Here is a 17,009-nt window from a genome sequence, read left to right as displayed (position 1 = left end):
CATTTTAATCATTTTAATGATTTATATGTAAAAGATTATCCAGTATGGCCACCAAATAAACCTGAATAATTGTTTTTTGAAAAAACGTAATAATATTGTTTCAATCGATAATCTGTACAAATATCAAGATGCAAATATAACAATATTGTAAAGTCAGCTTCGACAGAAATGTTCTTTTCTGAGTTCTTCCTATCCAATGCCATGCTCATATTGCACATATAAAACATGTATCTGTAGGTGTTAACATAACTAAATATTGCAATATTTCAATACAAAAGTGCTTTTGTTTCGCATTTCTATCCTTGCTCGAATACTGAATTTGTATAATTCAAAGAAACGATATGATCTATTTAAAACTAAACAGGTATAGTATTTTGTTAAAGTATGTCGGTTGAAAAAAATGCGTATATATAAACTTTAAATGAATAACATTTTAGGATCGTTTATTTTATAAAAGGTGTAGCATATTTGTCAAAAGAATATAAGAATTTAAATATATGATTCATGTCTGTCATATTTGGTTTTCGTAAACTGTTTTGTTTTCAATTAGGCATTATATTTCTCAATTGAATTTTTCCACATTATTCATATCGGGACTTTTTATAGCGGACAATATGGTATGGGTGTTTCTTATTGTTGAAGGTTTAAGGTTGCATATTATTGTTTACATCCACGTTATTTGAACTTTGATAAAATTGAGAATGGAAATGGGGAATGTGTCAAAGAGACAACAACCCGACCATAGAACAGACAACAGCAGAAGGTCACCAACAGGTCTTCAATGCAGCGAGAAATTCCCACACCCGGAGGCGTCCTTCAGCTGGCCCTTAAACAAATATATATACTAGTTCAGTGATAATGAACGCCATACTAAACTCCAAATTGTACACAAGAAACTAAAATTAAAAATAATACAAGACTGACAAAGGCTAGAGGCTCCTGACTTGGGATTGATGTATAGTTGTTTCTTTGGCAATCATACCACATCTCCTTATTGGTAAATAGGTTGATAGTATGGGTAAACTGTTTGAAGGTGTTTCTACTTTTACTTTTTAAAACACTTGCAGGTAATTTCTTGCATTGATGTACCGCCTGTGATTTCGTACCGCAATTTCTATAAATTAAGAAAACAACATGTAACGTTGATTGAATTAAAAGTAAAACAAGAAGATGTCTGGAAAAGAATTTAAAAGGAAATATCTACTGAATTGAAAAGAAACCAAGATGAAATCACGGCTAAATTGACAGAAAAGGAGAACAATTTAATGGAATTAATGGTGAAAGAAAAGGAGAATTTGAATGAATTCATTAGAGAAGAGAAAATCAAATTTAAGGAATCATTAACTGAAATAAAAGCGCAACACGAAAATGAATTGCAAAGAAAACAAGTGAAAATGTTGACTGAGTTTAAAAGAAAACAAGATAAAACAATGGCTGAATTAGGAGAACAAGAAAAGACAAAGTTGACTAAATTGATTGGGGAAGAGTTCACCAAATTGAAGGAATCATTGGATGAACTTAAAAGAGGGCACACAAATGAACTGAAAAGTAAACAAGAGGATATGTTAGACGAACCGAAAGGAAAAACAGACAAAACCATGGTTGAATTGATAGAACAAGAGAAGAACAATACAACGGAATTAATAGGAAAAGAAAAAAAAGTTGACCAAATTAATTCAAGAAGACCAACACAAATTTAATGTATTTATACAAAAAAGAAGGAAACTTTGGATGAATTAAATACAAAAGAAGACGAAATGAAAAAAAACCGAGAGGAAACGGAAATGAAAACATTGGATGAAAAAAAAAACAAGTGGACATGTTTTCTAAATTGACAATACAACGACAGGAAACGTTGATAGAAGAACACAAGAAACGGAAACTAAATTCATAAAAAAAACAGAGGAAAAGTCTAATTGAAATGATAAAAGAGCAGAACAAAATCAATGGAAGTACAAAAACAGACATAGACGAGTTGAAAAGTCGCTGGAATCAACTAACTGCAATTGGCAACACTTTTTTGATCTTCATGAATCATTTAATTACTTTATATTGTACGTTGTTTCCATTATGAACAATTATAAGAAAATCCCATATTAATCACTTGAATTTACTATTTTGTGCCAAGATTGATTAAGGATGTATTCTTCTGACATTTCAGTCTCGTTGAAATCTCGTTCTGGAATTATTTCCAAAACACGTGATACAAGTGGAAAATAACAATGAATTTGAAAAATGTTATAATCAAACTTAACTCTGTGAAAGAATTGTATATTTACAACTAGTAGTTTTTGAGAAATAAATATTTCAAATTTTATTACCAATCAAGTCAGTCTTTTTTAGCCAAAATGTTGAGAAAATGGGTGAGGGGTACGTACAAAAAAGGATTTTATCAGAAACATGTACATCCCATATCCCTTTTTTCTTTTCAAATTTCTTAGATATGTATTTTTTCAGTCATTTATAACAAAGAAGTTGAAATAATATGGGTTTTGTTCTTAAAACAGAGAAAAATCACAAATTTACAAAATTGACAGAATGGTAAAGTTGATACGAAAAAGCATCAACATATGATAAAACTTTCTTATATTAACACCTACCTATAGTTTTACTAAGTAAAATTTATTCAGATTGGTCCACTTCATCTTTATGGAAAGTATGAAAAAAGTTTAATTGTGGAACTGTGATTTTTTTCACGATAATAGCCCCAAAATGGGTAAAAATTGATGAAAAATGGGAAAATCATCAAAATTGGGTACTTTCAACGGGCCGTAGCAAAAAAAGAATTGCACCACCATATGATTTTTTCTTCACCAATTATTTTTTTACAGTCATATAAACCCAAAAATCAGGTTAAGAAAAAAAGTTTAATTCTAGAAATTTATGGCTCCTCAGAGGTGTACATCCTTAATGTACAGGTATGAAGAAACAGGGAACAAGAGACATATTTTAAAAGTAATTTTGTCTGCTCAAATTAATACATTCTGTTAAGTTGTACACACATTTTTGTTTTTGATAGTTGAAATAAGGTGTGAGAAAAAATACACAAACGTTTTAATTTATTTATTTACACCCGAAAAATATTGGAGGAGTATACGAAATGGATATTCACACTCATTTGTCGAAGATAACCTAACGACACCTATGCAAAAAAAAAATATAACATGTACAGAAGGCAACGAATCTTAAATCGTCATATTTTTGATTGATTTATTGACTGATGTTTATTTTACATTTAGTTGCAAATATTTCATACTTATTTAGGAAGAATAACAAATAAAATAGGGTGAAAAAGTAAGACTGCCAGAAACATATAATGTAAATTTATTCATATAAATATTGTCGTTTGATAATTATGATATTGAGAACATATTCACACGACTAAACAAACCAAAGTGTGAGTTATATTCATGTTCATTCACAATTCAACATTTTTTGACAGGAATCAAGTACAAAGAGTCCAGGTATTGTTTCTTTCCTGCAACCCCCATTTAAAGGATGTCAACGAATTTAATTGTTAACTTTCTAACGTTGTTAGATTTTTTAATGTGTGAAACACTATACGAAAAGGCAATATTTACATCAATGTTGGCAGTCATGTAAATGTTTGACAAATATAACTAATTTTCTGTTAGATATATAAAGCAATGAATGACCATTGGTTAATTGCAAAAAGACAAGGTGTAGACAATTTACTCCAATCAATGTGTTGGACCTGTCACAGACATTTACGAATCCTTTGATAGTTTATAGTTTGTTTTTTATAAGAAAATCCTGCGGGAAATTTGGAAAACTTCCGTATTTTTTTGTATCTAAATAATATGGAACCTCTGTTACAAATTTTAAATGTTTTAAAAATGGATGCCATCGCCATTTCGGACCATGTGAGTTTCGAATTTATAGATAAGTATCAGCATGGTCAGGGAAGTTTCATCTTTTTAGGTTTATATCAGTAGAATGTGAGGCGTAATTAATGTACAAAACAAAATGAATAAAAACAAATATGTAACAAAGCAACAAACGACAACAACTGAATTACAGGCTCCTGACTTGGGACAGGCACATACATACATTATGTGGTGGGGTTAAACATGTTAATTTTGGAAATCTGTAGCAACTTAGCGGGACAAATAATAAAGGCACGTTTATGATACATGTATGCTGTAACCTGTTACATAGCCGTGTTGTGATTATAGTGCCTACAGTGCTCATTTTGAAATTATGTAGTGTAGAGTTTTCAATACTTTGTCTCGCTCATTAGAAACATTGTCACTGATGAGTCTTTTGCTTACGAAACGTGCGTCTTGCGTTTACAATTTAAAACATGGTATCTACGATGAGTTTATTTGAACCAATAACGTGTTTTCCTATGATGGGGTCTTGCAAATGTGTTGAGTGATCTGTGCGTAATATCATATGATAATGTTAAAATACAAACATTACTTATTTACTTCAATAAAAGATATTTTGCAGTATCTTCAACATTGTCGAACTCAGAAGGTTAATGTTTTTACAATTTGTTTGAACCCTTGTCTATAGTTCTCTGTAACGAATACATAAACATCCCATATACATATTCTATGTTTTGGGATCTTTTCCAATAGGACGTTCGTTTAACTGTGTGAAACAATATGAATACTCTGTCGTGCACGATCTTCATTAGAAGGGTAAATCAAGAGTATAAATTTTATGTTGATTTGGACACTGCATGTTAAAGAAACCCATCAAAATGCAATCCATTCGTCTTTATATAAAGACTCATCAAATATACCAGAATTCACATTCTATAAATCGTAAATTAAAAAAAAAAATATCGGGTGATTGTCTTTTCGTTGTTTTTTCGGTGGCGACAGATGTTCGTAAACGCCGATTATGAATTCATAGCTCGGACCATCAAATATTTCCACTACTGGCAGTTTAACTCATAGCATGGAGGACAAAGTGTATTCGTTTTATTTAAAAAAAATATGGTGTAACATTTGACCGATTGAATAATATATCCAATATTAATAGTGTGTGTGGTTTTCTCGAAATGAAACATATTCTTTTCCAAAAACAATACTGATCGAATTGATAACTGTTGAATTTGAATGATTAAATACATCCAACAAATATTGATTATACTTTTGTAAATAAAATCTCGATGTTTATTTACGAGATAGAAATTTTTAATTGTATGCCTTTCTTCACAGATATTTAATACTATCGATGCAAATTGATTGTTTAACAAATGTATAAAATGTTGTTGTAGAATGATGAAGTTTTATATGAAAAGGATATATAAATGTAATTGCACACATGAATAGGCTGTATGCAGAGTATTTGTATCGGAATCGGTTTGTCCGTAGACGCTACGTCTTCAGACCTGTTGCTTTTGACAACTATTTGACGATATCTGGCCAATTGACGTAGTGTCTGAGGTAGTACTTTATTTGATAATCTACTTTTCCATTTACATTGTTGAATCTACAAATGCTTATACCTAAAAAGGGATCAAAAAGCTTCTCTCATATTATATATGGAAGGGATATTATTAAAGTGCTATGGAAACCTTCACGAATTGGTTGATGCTGTTTGTTGTGTGATTTTCGTTTATAGTTTTACCACTTTCAGATCATCTATTTCTTTAAATGTTTTTACATTACGTTTTAATAGTGCCTGTTATGTGCCAAAGATAATTTTTCAATATGTGTTTGCATATTGTTGAGAACCTATAATAATGTCAATATTCATTTTTTTTTTCTATGGTGGGTGGTTGTCATATTTCCAATCATATTGTATCTCCTTATTTTTGCAAACTGAACAACTTTGTTTGACAGAGTTTCGACCATATGTAATCATATATATATTTATAATTTCCAAAAAAAAAAAAAAACGTTGATAACATCTCAAAAACAAAGAGGCATTTAAAAAATGGTATCAAAACGTGAAATAAATTTCATTGATTTACCTTCATCAGGTACGCTCAAAGCCGAATATTTGAAAGCCAAGGATTTGTAAGAACCGAAACAATTGAAGAATAAATATGAACATATTTGGATGCTTAAAGTGCGCACGGCACTTAATTCTATAATATCGACATGCAACTCCGATCTTAATCGAATAAATTGGATGCAGCATTCTTTGACCACAGAGGGTTATTAAATCGAGATCGTAGAACTGAACGGAAAGCCAACATGTAGACGGAGTAGTATGCCGACCTGATCAACCCATTCTTGTTAGTATTGTTAACTACCATACAAATAATAATCTTCATTTCGGCCGATGAACTTTTCTTGACTACATGTACCAGGTACACCCAAAACCAATCATTTAACATCCACGATGTATTGATACTATAGCATATATATTAACAAACGGAACGTAAAAATAAAAGCCGAACTTTCAAAGATCAACTTTTTTTCTGAAAGGATATTGAACTTTTTCGTTTCTTAATAATTCTTTAATTTCTCAACGGAGACATTTCGAAATGTATGTAGTTATTTATCTTGAACAAAGGATAGATTTTTGGACTAGTTATACACGCAAGGGTCGTAGTGGTCTAGTCAATGAAATTTCCAAGGGATACAAGTCATGATTTCAGACATACCATGTGCTTGTTCTGGAACTTAGAATACTGCTGTCGTCATGATATTTTGCATGCAAAACGCATATACAAATCGAAAAGTATAATTAATCAGTGACGGTTGTCTTTCAGCGTTTAAATTATCAGTACCGAGGCATTTGGTGAATGATAATCTAGCTTTTGTTAATAAGAAAGACAGATTCTTGCAATGAAATTCAGAAAACAATCGATCTATATCGAGTGCGTACGCAAAATGTTGTGCATTAGAAGTAGAATTGTAGTACAGATTTCCGGTGCAATATAAACACTGTTAAATGTATGGTATGTAGCTGGTCACTTTGTTCAAATGATACACATTTCTTTTTATCAATCGCAACTATTCGCCATAATGCTACTCTGAATGTTAAGAAATAGTGAGTGCAATACATTAATTCCAATATATCGACTAGTATTTTGGAGTTTATCAAACTGTTATCTCAATTATATTTGAACACAATTTCATGCACGTATAATGAAAACGTATAATTAGCCAGTTAATATAGTAGAAGAATCAGAAGTGTTAAGATACTTTAACACACAGTTATATAATTAAAGACTATGTATAGAAAAAATGAAGTAAAATTATTCAAAAACGCGCTATTTAGTGTCATATAGACTTTTGTTGTCTTTCACTTGTTTTGTTATAGACTTTTGGTCATAATATATATCTTGAAAACGATTCTTTAATAGCCATCCCATTATTATTTAAATTGATTGTCGAGAGATATAATAATGATCTATCACAACTGCTGTTGGTGTAATCATTATTCGACTGTATATTTAAATGCGCACAATGCAGTATTTGCACCAAATAACTGTCGATGCAGTGATATTATTTTAACTTCTCAAATAGGTTAATTAAATCCCCAAGGTAAATATTATGAAATGAGAACTGCATAGCATAATACAATTTAAAGGTTCAATTATAGCGTTTTGTTCAAACTATCTGTTTATTATTATTTAATCACTAATTCTACCAAATTAAATACCTGAAGGTGTAAATAGTTTAACCGACTCTCCGTACATTTTAATAAGCTAATGCAAAAGTACATCCATTTCATAGCTTTATTGAACGAATCGTTGAAAAACTTCCAGGTATTGTCAAAGTTGAAAGAAAAGATCTAGTTATTTTGTTATTGAACGATAAGATCGGTTTTTGATATAAATACATTTTCCTAAGGAAACTCTGTATATGTAAAGACACTAAATGAATCGAAATTCAGTTATATAAGGAGGAGCATATTCCTAAGAACTATTTATTATGCAGCTGGTTTACATTTATTTGTGGTTCAATGCTCAAGGCAGAAGATATAACTATGTGATTTTCACGTTTATAGAACAAAAAACATTTGTAGGCCCATTGAAAACATGTGTTGTACGTATTTGTATACATATAATGAGTGGTACATGTTATAGTCATCCCAAACTCTTCTATAATTTATAGCTTTGCATGTCAGATTGATAAAAATATTTTAATACTTTTTGAATGAATCCGTTAATCTTAGCCACGATACAAATACATATAACATTTTAAACATAGACTTATTTTGCATGGCAATAACCACTAGGTCTATAATTGATTGATATATAGCAATACGTTCACCTTACTTCTCTCGTAAGATTGATTGGGAAAAGTGTCTGATCTTTTTTGTTTATACGCAGTAGTCCGATGCAATTTTTGTTGGTGCAGTTGCCTATCAGAATTGAAATGATTGACGACATTCGGTAATTTATCTTCGATTTTGCTATGAAATATTAATAAAAAAGACTGATAGTTTCTTTTCCCAAATGGAAGTCTTAGCTTTCTGAACTTCATATGATAGTATAGTTTACTTAAATTAATAATCTTCAGGGATGACATATATCATTCGAGACATAACGATTGGTTTTAGGTTTTTTTACCGTTCCTTACTACTTCCGTCCTGTTATTACAGTGTATCACACACATAACACATGTAACATAAAGATTGAAAATTATAGTTAACCTGTGAATACAGTCTAATAGATGTCGAGGATACGGTCATTCAAAGTCCTATCGCCTAAGATTTTGTTTAAAACATACACAAATATTATATGTATCAGGGTATTTAAACGGTATTATCATTGTTGTTTCTTACATATATTGCTTCTCTGTTGGATTTTGATGTAGTCCACGATCATAGCAGTTTCATAGACTGTTGTTGTCTTTCCTTTGTTTTTGTTTTGCTTATGACATCAGTTTTGGACACGGTTTCCTATCAATACGCATGCAAAATGATGTCATATGTTTTATCTAGCGATATATGTATATATATATATATATATATATATATATATATATATATATATATATATACATGTTATACGTAGGAAGTGCGAATGTGTTATTTTTTCTTTAATTAAATGCATTCAATTTAATATTTTCAATAAGAAATAACGACGAAATCGTAAATTTAAAACACGAAAAAGGTTGTTCAACATGTTCAATGTTCAGTGGAAAATATGATCCGCTTTACATAAATAAATTTAAAAATCAACTCAAAAGTTTTAAACAATAAACAAACTATTCATCAAAACACTTATGTTACCGAATTAAATGCATGACGGTGTTCTTACAATACTTATCAATAGATGTTAACAGAAAAAGCTAAAAAGGTACTAGCTCGATCAATTCGCAATGTCTATTATGGATTTATTATAAAAATCCTTTACAAACTTCCAGGAATTTAAAAGTGGGATTTTTCTAATTTAAGGAATAACTTAACTTATTCATGTGTCAACGGGAAGATTAGTTCCTTTAAAAATCCTGCATATTTATAGATTATCAATGAATGAAAAATATTAGTAATCTATTGACAAGTATTAGGTGAAACACTTTACTCAGAACTATGTAGAGTGTTATTGGTTTAATTGCTGGGTCGCTTCACAAATATGGAGATGTATAACATTATATTTCTGTATAGAACAAAACGCTTTTCTTAGAACCATTGAATAATTTAGTACTTAAATATAAAAAGGGTTGAGTTTACTGAAGTTTACTCAAACATTCATGGACGATTATTCAATAAAGGTGAGGTATTCTATAATATTTATGAAAGAATACTAAAATAAGTATATACTTACCTGTATGTATATGTATAGCTCATAATGTTACGCAATTCACCTAAATACAAAAACAATCTCTATATAGTTTTATAACTAAATGCATAATCTTCTCTGCACTACGAAATATGCAAGTGTTTATACATATTAAGAAGATAATTACTTTTGTTTTGTTAAACTTGATAAATTGCAAGTTTATATTGGAGATTTCAAATATGTACAAAGTTTTTATTTTTCAACCCTATATACCACCTTGCATCATAGTCCCATTTAAAAAGAATCACACATTTAATTAGACCTTTTAAACAACTCTCGACACCGACTATTGATACCCACAGTTTATAGGAGAAATAGAGGGGTCGTATCAAAGATAAAAATTATTCAGCTATACCATGCATGTTACATATACGTACATATTTCTTTTGAACAGGTTGCTTTTGAAAAAGAACTGATATTGAGCCAGTATAGCTATTGTGGATGTTTTGGTGTGTTTTCACTTTCTTTCAAAATACTTGTTTCACATAAGGCTATGTAACCATTTGCCTTTCAATTCTATAATTCAAAAAGGGAAAAAAATCAAATCAATATTCACATCCAAATCCATTGCTTTTTTCGTTATATGACTATTAATATTTAGTAGTACGAGATGTCCATGGAAGACCGCAACGCTTGTCAATAACCATTAACGAGTTTTTGGAATGTTATTTCATGACTCTTTTCTTATCCCCGTAGTAACTAAGTTACAGAGAGGACATTGTAACGAGACTTTCTATCCGTGGGTAACGCGTCAAAACACACTTCTGAACATTGTAGAGGTTGCGTTTCTCAACAGATTTTTACTATACTTGTTTTACATATTGAATACATTTGTCTGTTTTCAGTTGTTCCTTGGTTATTGATACATGTTCCTGTTTCCGGACATAACCGTTACGAAAAATACGTATAGTGTCTTGACAGAAGCTAGAGCTTGCTCACTCTGTTGGAGCATGTGTGATAATTCCAGATTAACGGAGTCAGTTTTTTTCTCATGAAGCTTTGGTTTTCTTTGAGAAAATTACCCTTTTTCTCTTGTCCCCGGATTTGTTTACTTTTGATTCCTAATTTTCCCTTTTGATGATCTACGCTTCGGTTGTCTACTCTTATCTAGTTTTACTATGCGTTCCAGTGATTATATTCTTTTTTATTTCAACTCTGACAAAACATAGGAGAATGTTTTGAATCCAATTATATCAGTAAAACGCCTATGACCCCCGCCGCATATGTTTTGGGTTGTTCAAATCCGGAATATGTTGGTCAATGGTAAATTCATTTCGTGGAATAATTTTCATTTTGCAATACTTTGCTGCGACATTGGATTTGATCTCTTTCCTTTTGTCGGGGCCGATCAGAATGTATTCGTAATTACACAGGTATATTGTTTCTTCTATCAATAGAAATCTTGAATATATATAGAATTTAAACGAATAAAAATAGAAGTATTTGATTAACACATCAGTAAGGATTCTACTTCGTCAAAATTATCTCCCCATTACACCAGCTAATATGTACAGGCGTAAACATGGAAGCCATTGTAGGGATGACGCGCTTCATATTTAGCTCTTGAAAACCGACATATTTATCTACATAGCACCATTACGATCCTCGTATGCCAGTTGTATTTTGAAAATCAAATATATCCACAGGCTTTTGACCATCATATAATGTACTTTTCTGAATTTAGTCAACTTAAAACTATTGTCTAATCGGTTGTATTGGGTTTTTTTTTTATCGAAAGTTAAAAATCATTTAAAACAAAATAATTCTAATTGAATATTAAGTGGAAGGACTGGGATCCAGTTGTAAAGTCTGACGTCAAGTACTTTTAGTGAAAATTTGTTATTCGAACACACCTACTCTGTTGTTATAACTCATAAGAAAGGTATTTTCCCTGACACATATATTTCATTTTTTAGTATCGAGAATGATCAATGTTATTAAATCAACCTCTAGACTGAATATATGAATAAAAATAGAATCGGAAGCGAGACGATGTATCAAATATGTTTTGCTTTATACGTTTTCAAGACAGAAATGACAACTCAAACACGCCCGAACACAGAAAGAGTGTACTCAACTTTCTCTTGTCGGTGACATTATTGTTCTTTTTTTAGGAATTTCCCCAAAAAACTATCGCTGGGGGCAGGGATGCCACTGTATGCATTGAAAAGATCATTCTTATTTTTTTTCTGTGGATTTTTTTTCGGTGGAATTTATGTTTATGCACGAAACAGAACCACACGTATTTGCATCCATCACAATCGAGGGCTTTATGAAAATGTATCTATAATTTAAAAGTTCACACATATCTCGAAGCTCCATACTATAATCAAAGTGAAAACATGCATTAAAGTTGCATAAATCCTTTAATATGCACCTTCATTAAACTTGTGAAGCCCATAGAAACAGATGTAATCAATTCAAATATCCTATTTGGACTTTGTTACCCTCTCTAACAAAGAATTACATTTATTTCGTTTAATTTCAACTAGGTATCCACCTGATATTTTTAGTTGTTTAAATTTAACCTTAATGGTTCACTCCATAAGTCGGAGTCTATTTTAGTAAATAACAATCTCTCTTCTAAGAATCAGTAAATACATTATACTAATAAAAGGGTCAACATTCAACCAAAACACTCATGGACGACTATTCTATTAAGGTGAGGTATTTCTTTATATCTGTTTATTAAAATGAAAAAAGTCAATATATATATGTAATGTATACAGTTTTGTAGCCTTAATTGTTGAATAAATCAAACGTTTCTTTTCAAAATAAAAAACTAAAGTTTATCTTTATAATCACATGTTTGTATTTTTACTTAATGTTAGGCGAGATGTCCGTTTGGAATGTATACAAATCGTTCCAGGTAATACAAAAAATTAAATTATCCACAATATGAGTACAGTATAATGCTTACCGAATGAAGGTTGGATTATCGCCCTTAGAGAATATAAATTCTTCTTTTTATTTATTTATAAACCCGATTTTCACATACTCATATTACATAATCATGTATACAGATAATCTATGTTATTAACATGTGAACTTATATATCAAGTTTTGTGTTAATAGCTTGAATTCACGTATATACTACCTTGTGAATGTGCTATGAACAGAGCTCCTAGTATTGGCTGCTTTACAACAATAACAAGTCCTTAACGACAAGCTCTCCCATCTTAAAAATGTTAATACTTTCGATATACAATATACGTCGATCCGATTTTTTGCAGTGGGAATAGTTTTCCTTTTTAAACATTAGTTGGAGTTAACTGCCGGTAATTAATTGAACATGAGCGGTTTTAATCTCATCTGCATTTACAAAGTAATTTGCGTCTCTTCGAAGTCTAGTTTATAATTTCCTATATTCACCTAAAATTTTAAGTCTTTTAAAAACGCAAAAGAACAGAAAATAGCAAAAATGTGTATGACATTGTGTTGCTTTAATGTATTGATCTTCCAATTTAACAAAGCACAAGAGAGACGGGGTTTTATAAATTTGCCAAATAAGGTTGTCAGCTTGGTTGTAAGAGATGTTAACATAGCAGTTGTTTCCTATCGGAGCTGGGACGTTAAATGCGATACCTCATTTAGAGGATATATCACGTTCTCTGAATATGTAAAAACCCTTGTTTAACAATTCTCCACAGGGTTGAAATGTGTTGCAAAAGCCAGATTCATGCTCTTATCTAACATTACAATGTTTGGTGTTTTTTTTTTTCAGAGGCAGTAACAGTTAGCCGTCCTTCATTTCTGACAACCACAAAAAAAAACTAAAATATATTTGTAATTGCATATCTTATTTGTTAACGTTAACCTGACTTTGTAAAATAAAGATAAAAAGTCTTCATGTTTCAGGTAATATCATGGATTGGGATATCGATGATTATTACGTACCGAAGGTATTTTCTCAGCTCAACTGAAAAGATAAGCAAGAAGGAAGAACAGATAACTTATCGTGGAAGAAAACCTTACGATGGTGTATCCGAGTCAATTCGAAAAAACATAGAAAAATTATCTGTATCGATAAAAGAAGACACGGATTTTTTGATAACATGGATAAAAGGAGTCGAACAAACGTCAGCCATTTGGAAAACAGGGGAAACAAAAACTTTACCTGAATCAATAAAGTTTCAAATGGTATCAGTGAACGGGGAATCTGCAGAGGTTGTGTACCGGATAATAGTATTACCAAAACCAACAGCCGATAAAGAAGCGTTGATAAAACAGATAAAAGAAAATGAAGAGAATGTCATTGTTTGTGACAAAGAAGAAAATGACACGTTAACTGAATGGATAAGTGACAACAAGGAAACGATAATAAAATCGATAGGAAAAGACACAATTACGTTTATTGGAATTATAAAAGGTGATAATAAATTGTCAGATGACAATATTAGACAAGACATTGACATTTTAACTAAAATACCGTGGTTATCATGCAGGGGTATGTTTAGACATTATTCTATTATTCTATCAAAAACAACAAGTAATAAGGAAACTTCAACGGAATGCATTCTACAGGACAAAGAAACGTCAACAGAATGCATACTGCAGGACAAAGAAACGTCAACAGAATGCATATTACAGGACAAAGAAACGTCAACAGAATGCAAACTACAGGACAAAGAAACATCAACAGAATACATATTACAGGACAAGGCAACGTCAACAGAATACATATTACAGGACAAAGAAACATCAATGGAATGCATACTACAGAACAAAGACGCTGATTTGATTCAACCTGACAATAAACCGCCAACGTATTGCTTACTTCATAACACACTTATTGAACGGATTCAACAAGGTAGTGAACCGCCTACTGAATGTATATTAGAAGACAAAGAAACTATGACTGAAGGATCACTACAGGACAAGAAAATAATGACTGCACAGACAACGCACATGAGGTAATAGTTATAATGTATTTTTATTATGAATTTAGAATAAAATTAATAACAAAAATGATAAAACATCAAATTGCATTTTATATCATCATAACATTTTCCCATGCATTGGTTATATTTGACTTTCACTATTTCCTTCTATGGAATTAATAAAGTATATTTTGCATTGGTTTATGAGTAAATCACTTATCTCAAGTTTTGTTTTGTGTTAATCTGTTTAACATTCAGTCGTCCTATTGAAAATGGTAAAACGTATTTATTTTCATTATTTTCAAAACGGACTGTATACACTAAATTAGATATAATTTGAAAGACGTGTTTCAATAACTAAAATCGGAACTGGTTATTTAGAAACACCCAGCAGAATAGTTACCACCTGTACAGCTAGATGAAGACAAGCTTAAACTATTTTTTTTTAAAAGATTTGTCATTCCTATTCCCCTTATGGTCTTCACCATTGGTTATATTATCATAATTATACCACTCACATGTAAAAAGGTATTTGGTTTTTCATCGAAATCCGTTATTTTATGTTCATTAAATCATTTGTTGCTATGATATTGGATTCATTAATTGGAAGTCAATGTGCAAAATTCATTCACAAAAAATAATGATTTAGAGCTGGAAATTTGATGCCGGCAATATTTGGTCTATTTATGAGCAACGTGTCCTTCAAGGGAGAAACTGTCATAATCAGTTCTTGGGTACAGATGTTCAAGACTGTTAAAACTATCGGGATCGGTTCAAAGATAAGATATGTTTAAATTGCCAGAAATTTATTGGATGTGTTTATTACAGGAACATATTTGGATTGGTGATAATACTTTTTCTGAGAGTGTTTTATACCCGAGTTAACTTAACATTATACAATTACATAGGGTAAAACTGTCGAAAACTGTTCTGAAGTAGACCTGTCCAAACTGTTTTTTTTTTTTGTAACTGTCCATTTTGTTTTGTTTTGTTTTCAAAATTTAAAATGCCAGAACATTTTTTAGGATCGGACTTACCAAAATTGATCTAGTTTCAAGTATTGAATATCTTCTGTGACAAACTGATAAAACAGTTTCTTGAAAACTGTTGTACATAATGGTATAACATCGTTGTCATGACAAACTAAAAAAATGAATAAATATTTTGTTTGTTTATGTAATAGAGTGATCGTGCCAATAAACGTTTACCACACTTTGCATTGTTACTGACATTTGCAGCTTGACAAACGTGTTTCGTCGTTGGACCAACATTTTTTAACATGGAATGCACAGAAAATCATGTGTGTGCCATTGGAGACGTTCAATCTATAATAAAAGTTTAATATGTCATCATCACTATATTTTTAGAAACTCACAGGAACATCTCGACCGTATATAACCATTTATATAATACGAAGATGAATTTTTCGTAAAACTTTATGTTTTTACTTCGCTAGGGCAACCAAACATGCCGGCCATTTTTCCTCACCCACCGCATTGCAGATCATACAAATCGTATCTTAAATTTGCGTTTGATATTTTGTGTTTAAAAGTGGTGACCTAATAATGGAAAACTGGCTATTATTTTTACAGGGAATTGTTTGAACCAGGATGTCCATCTGCCTTAGATATAACCCCAACGACAATTACATTAACATGGGATGATCCAATTGTAGGAGCTGATTGTTATGAAATAAAATGTGAACAAAAAAACATCAGTGTTGTAAGCTACTATAAAACATCTGTGAATTCTTGCAAATACATCGTAAAAGGCTTAAAACGCAACACAGAGTATGAACTTACAATTCAAGCAGTCAAAAATGAAGTAAATAAAGGACCTTACAGTAAAGCCTTAAAAGTATCCACATCGGCAATCTCAAATTATAGTATTGCAGAGTTTTTATATGTTTTGTTTTACATTGTAATTTTGATATGGTTTTCATATTTATTCTGTTATATTGTGTTCATTAAATAAATAAAGGTTTGCTTCTTCATACCTTTGTATCATTAGCAAGAATTTATCAATTTGCAAGAAGTTAAAACATTAAACATGGCATATCGCAAAATGTGTGTGAGTGACAAGTATTTGATTGTTATATATTGCACGTAAAATAATGAAAAATTGGAAAGGAAACCTAAATTATCTATATCACTTGTATCTTAATATCTTTAATGAAAACAAATAATTTTAACTTTGAATATCAACCCTGTTTATAACCTTTGACCCAAAGGGTCTCGTTTGTCAGTAAAATGTGAGTTGGAATATGTTAAGACATGTCATCTATTAAATAAGTATACATTTGCATTGATTTGGGCACGGCAGCATCTTTTCAAGTGGTGTCTAATTCAGCGTCTAAAATGCTTGTGGTCTTGGTTGAATATACATTGTAAAGTCTAATTGGAACAACT

General features: G+C 30.9%; 1 protein-coding gene across 1 annotated transcript; it reads left to right on the top strand.

Annotated features, from left to right (window-relative positions):
* The first annotated feature begins 12,219 nt into the window (after positions 1-12,219).
* On the top strand, positions 12,220-16,594 carry LOC127705690 (uncharacterized). Its single transcript, XM_052210045.1, has 3 exons — positions 12,220-12,383; positions 13,580-14,634; positions 16,194-16,594. Exons 1-3 carry the CDS (start codon positions 12,363-12,365, stop codon positions 16,573-16,575), a joined length of 1,458 nt encoding a protein of 485 aa, XP_052066005.1. The 5' UTR covers positions 12,220-12,362; the 3' UTR covers positions 16,576-16,594.
* Positions 16,595-17,009: the final 415 nt, after the last annotated feature.

Source organism: Mytilus californianus, unplaced genomic scaffold (assembly GCF_021869535.1).
Source record: "Mytilus californianus isolate M0D057914Y unplaced genomic scaffold, xbMytCali1.0.p SCAF_6, whole genome shotgun sequence".
In the NCBI taxonomy this organism is placed as follows: domain Eukaryota; kingdom Metazoa; phylum Mollusca; class Bivalvia; order Mytilida; family Mytilidae; genus Mytilus; species Mytilus californianus.
This window is presented reverse-complemented; position numbering and strand designations above follow the sequence as displayed.

Bases quoted from the DNA above. Each gene is read 5' to 3' on its own strand.
- LOC127705690 (XM_052210045.1), top strand. From the start codon at position 12,363: ATGGACGACTATTCTATTAAG. The intron at 12,384-13,579 runs GTGAGGTATTTC...TTCATGTTTCAG, and splicing joins TGGACGACTATTCTATTAAG to GTAATATCATGGATTGGGAT. The intron at 14,635-16,193 runs GTAATAGTTATA...TTATTTTTACAG, and splicing joins GCACAGACAACGCACATGAG to GGAATTGTTTGAACCAGGAT.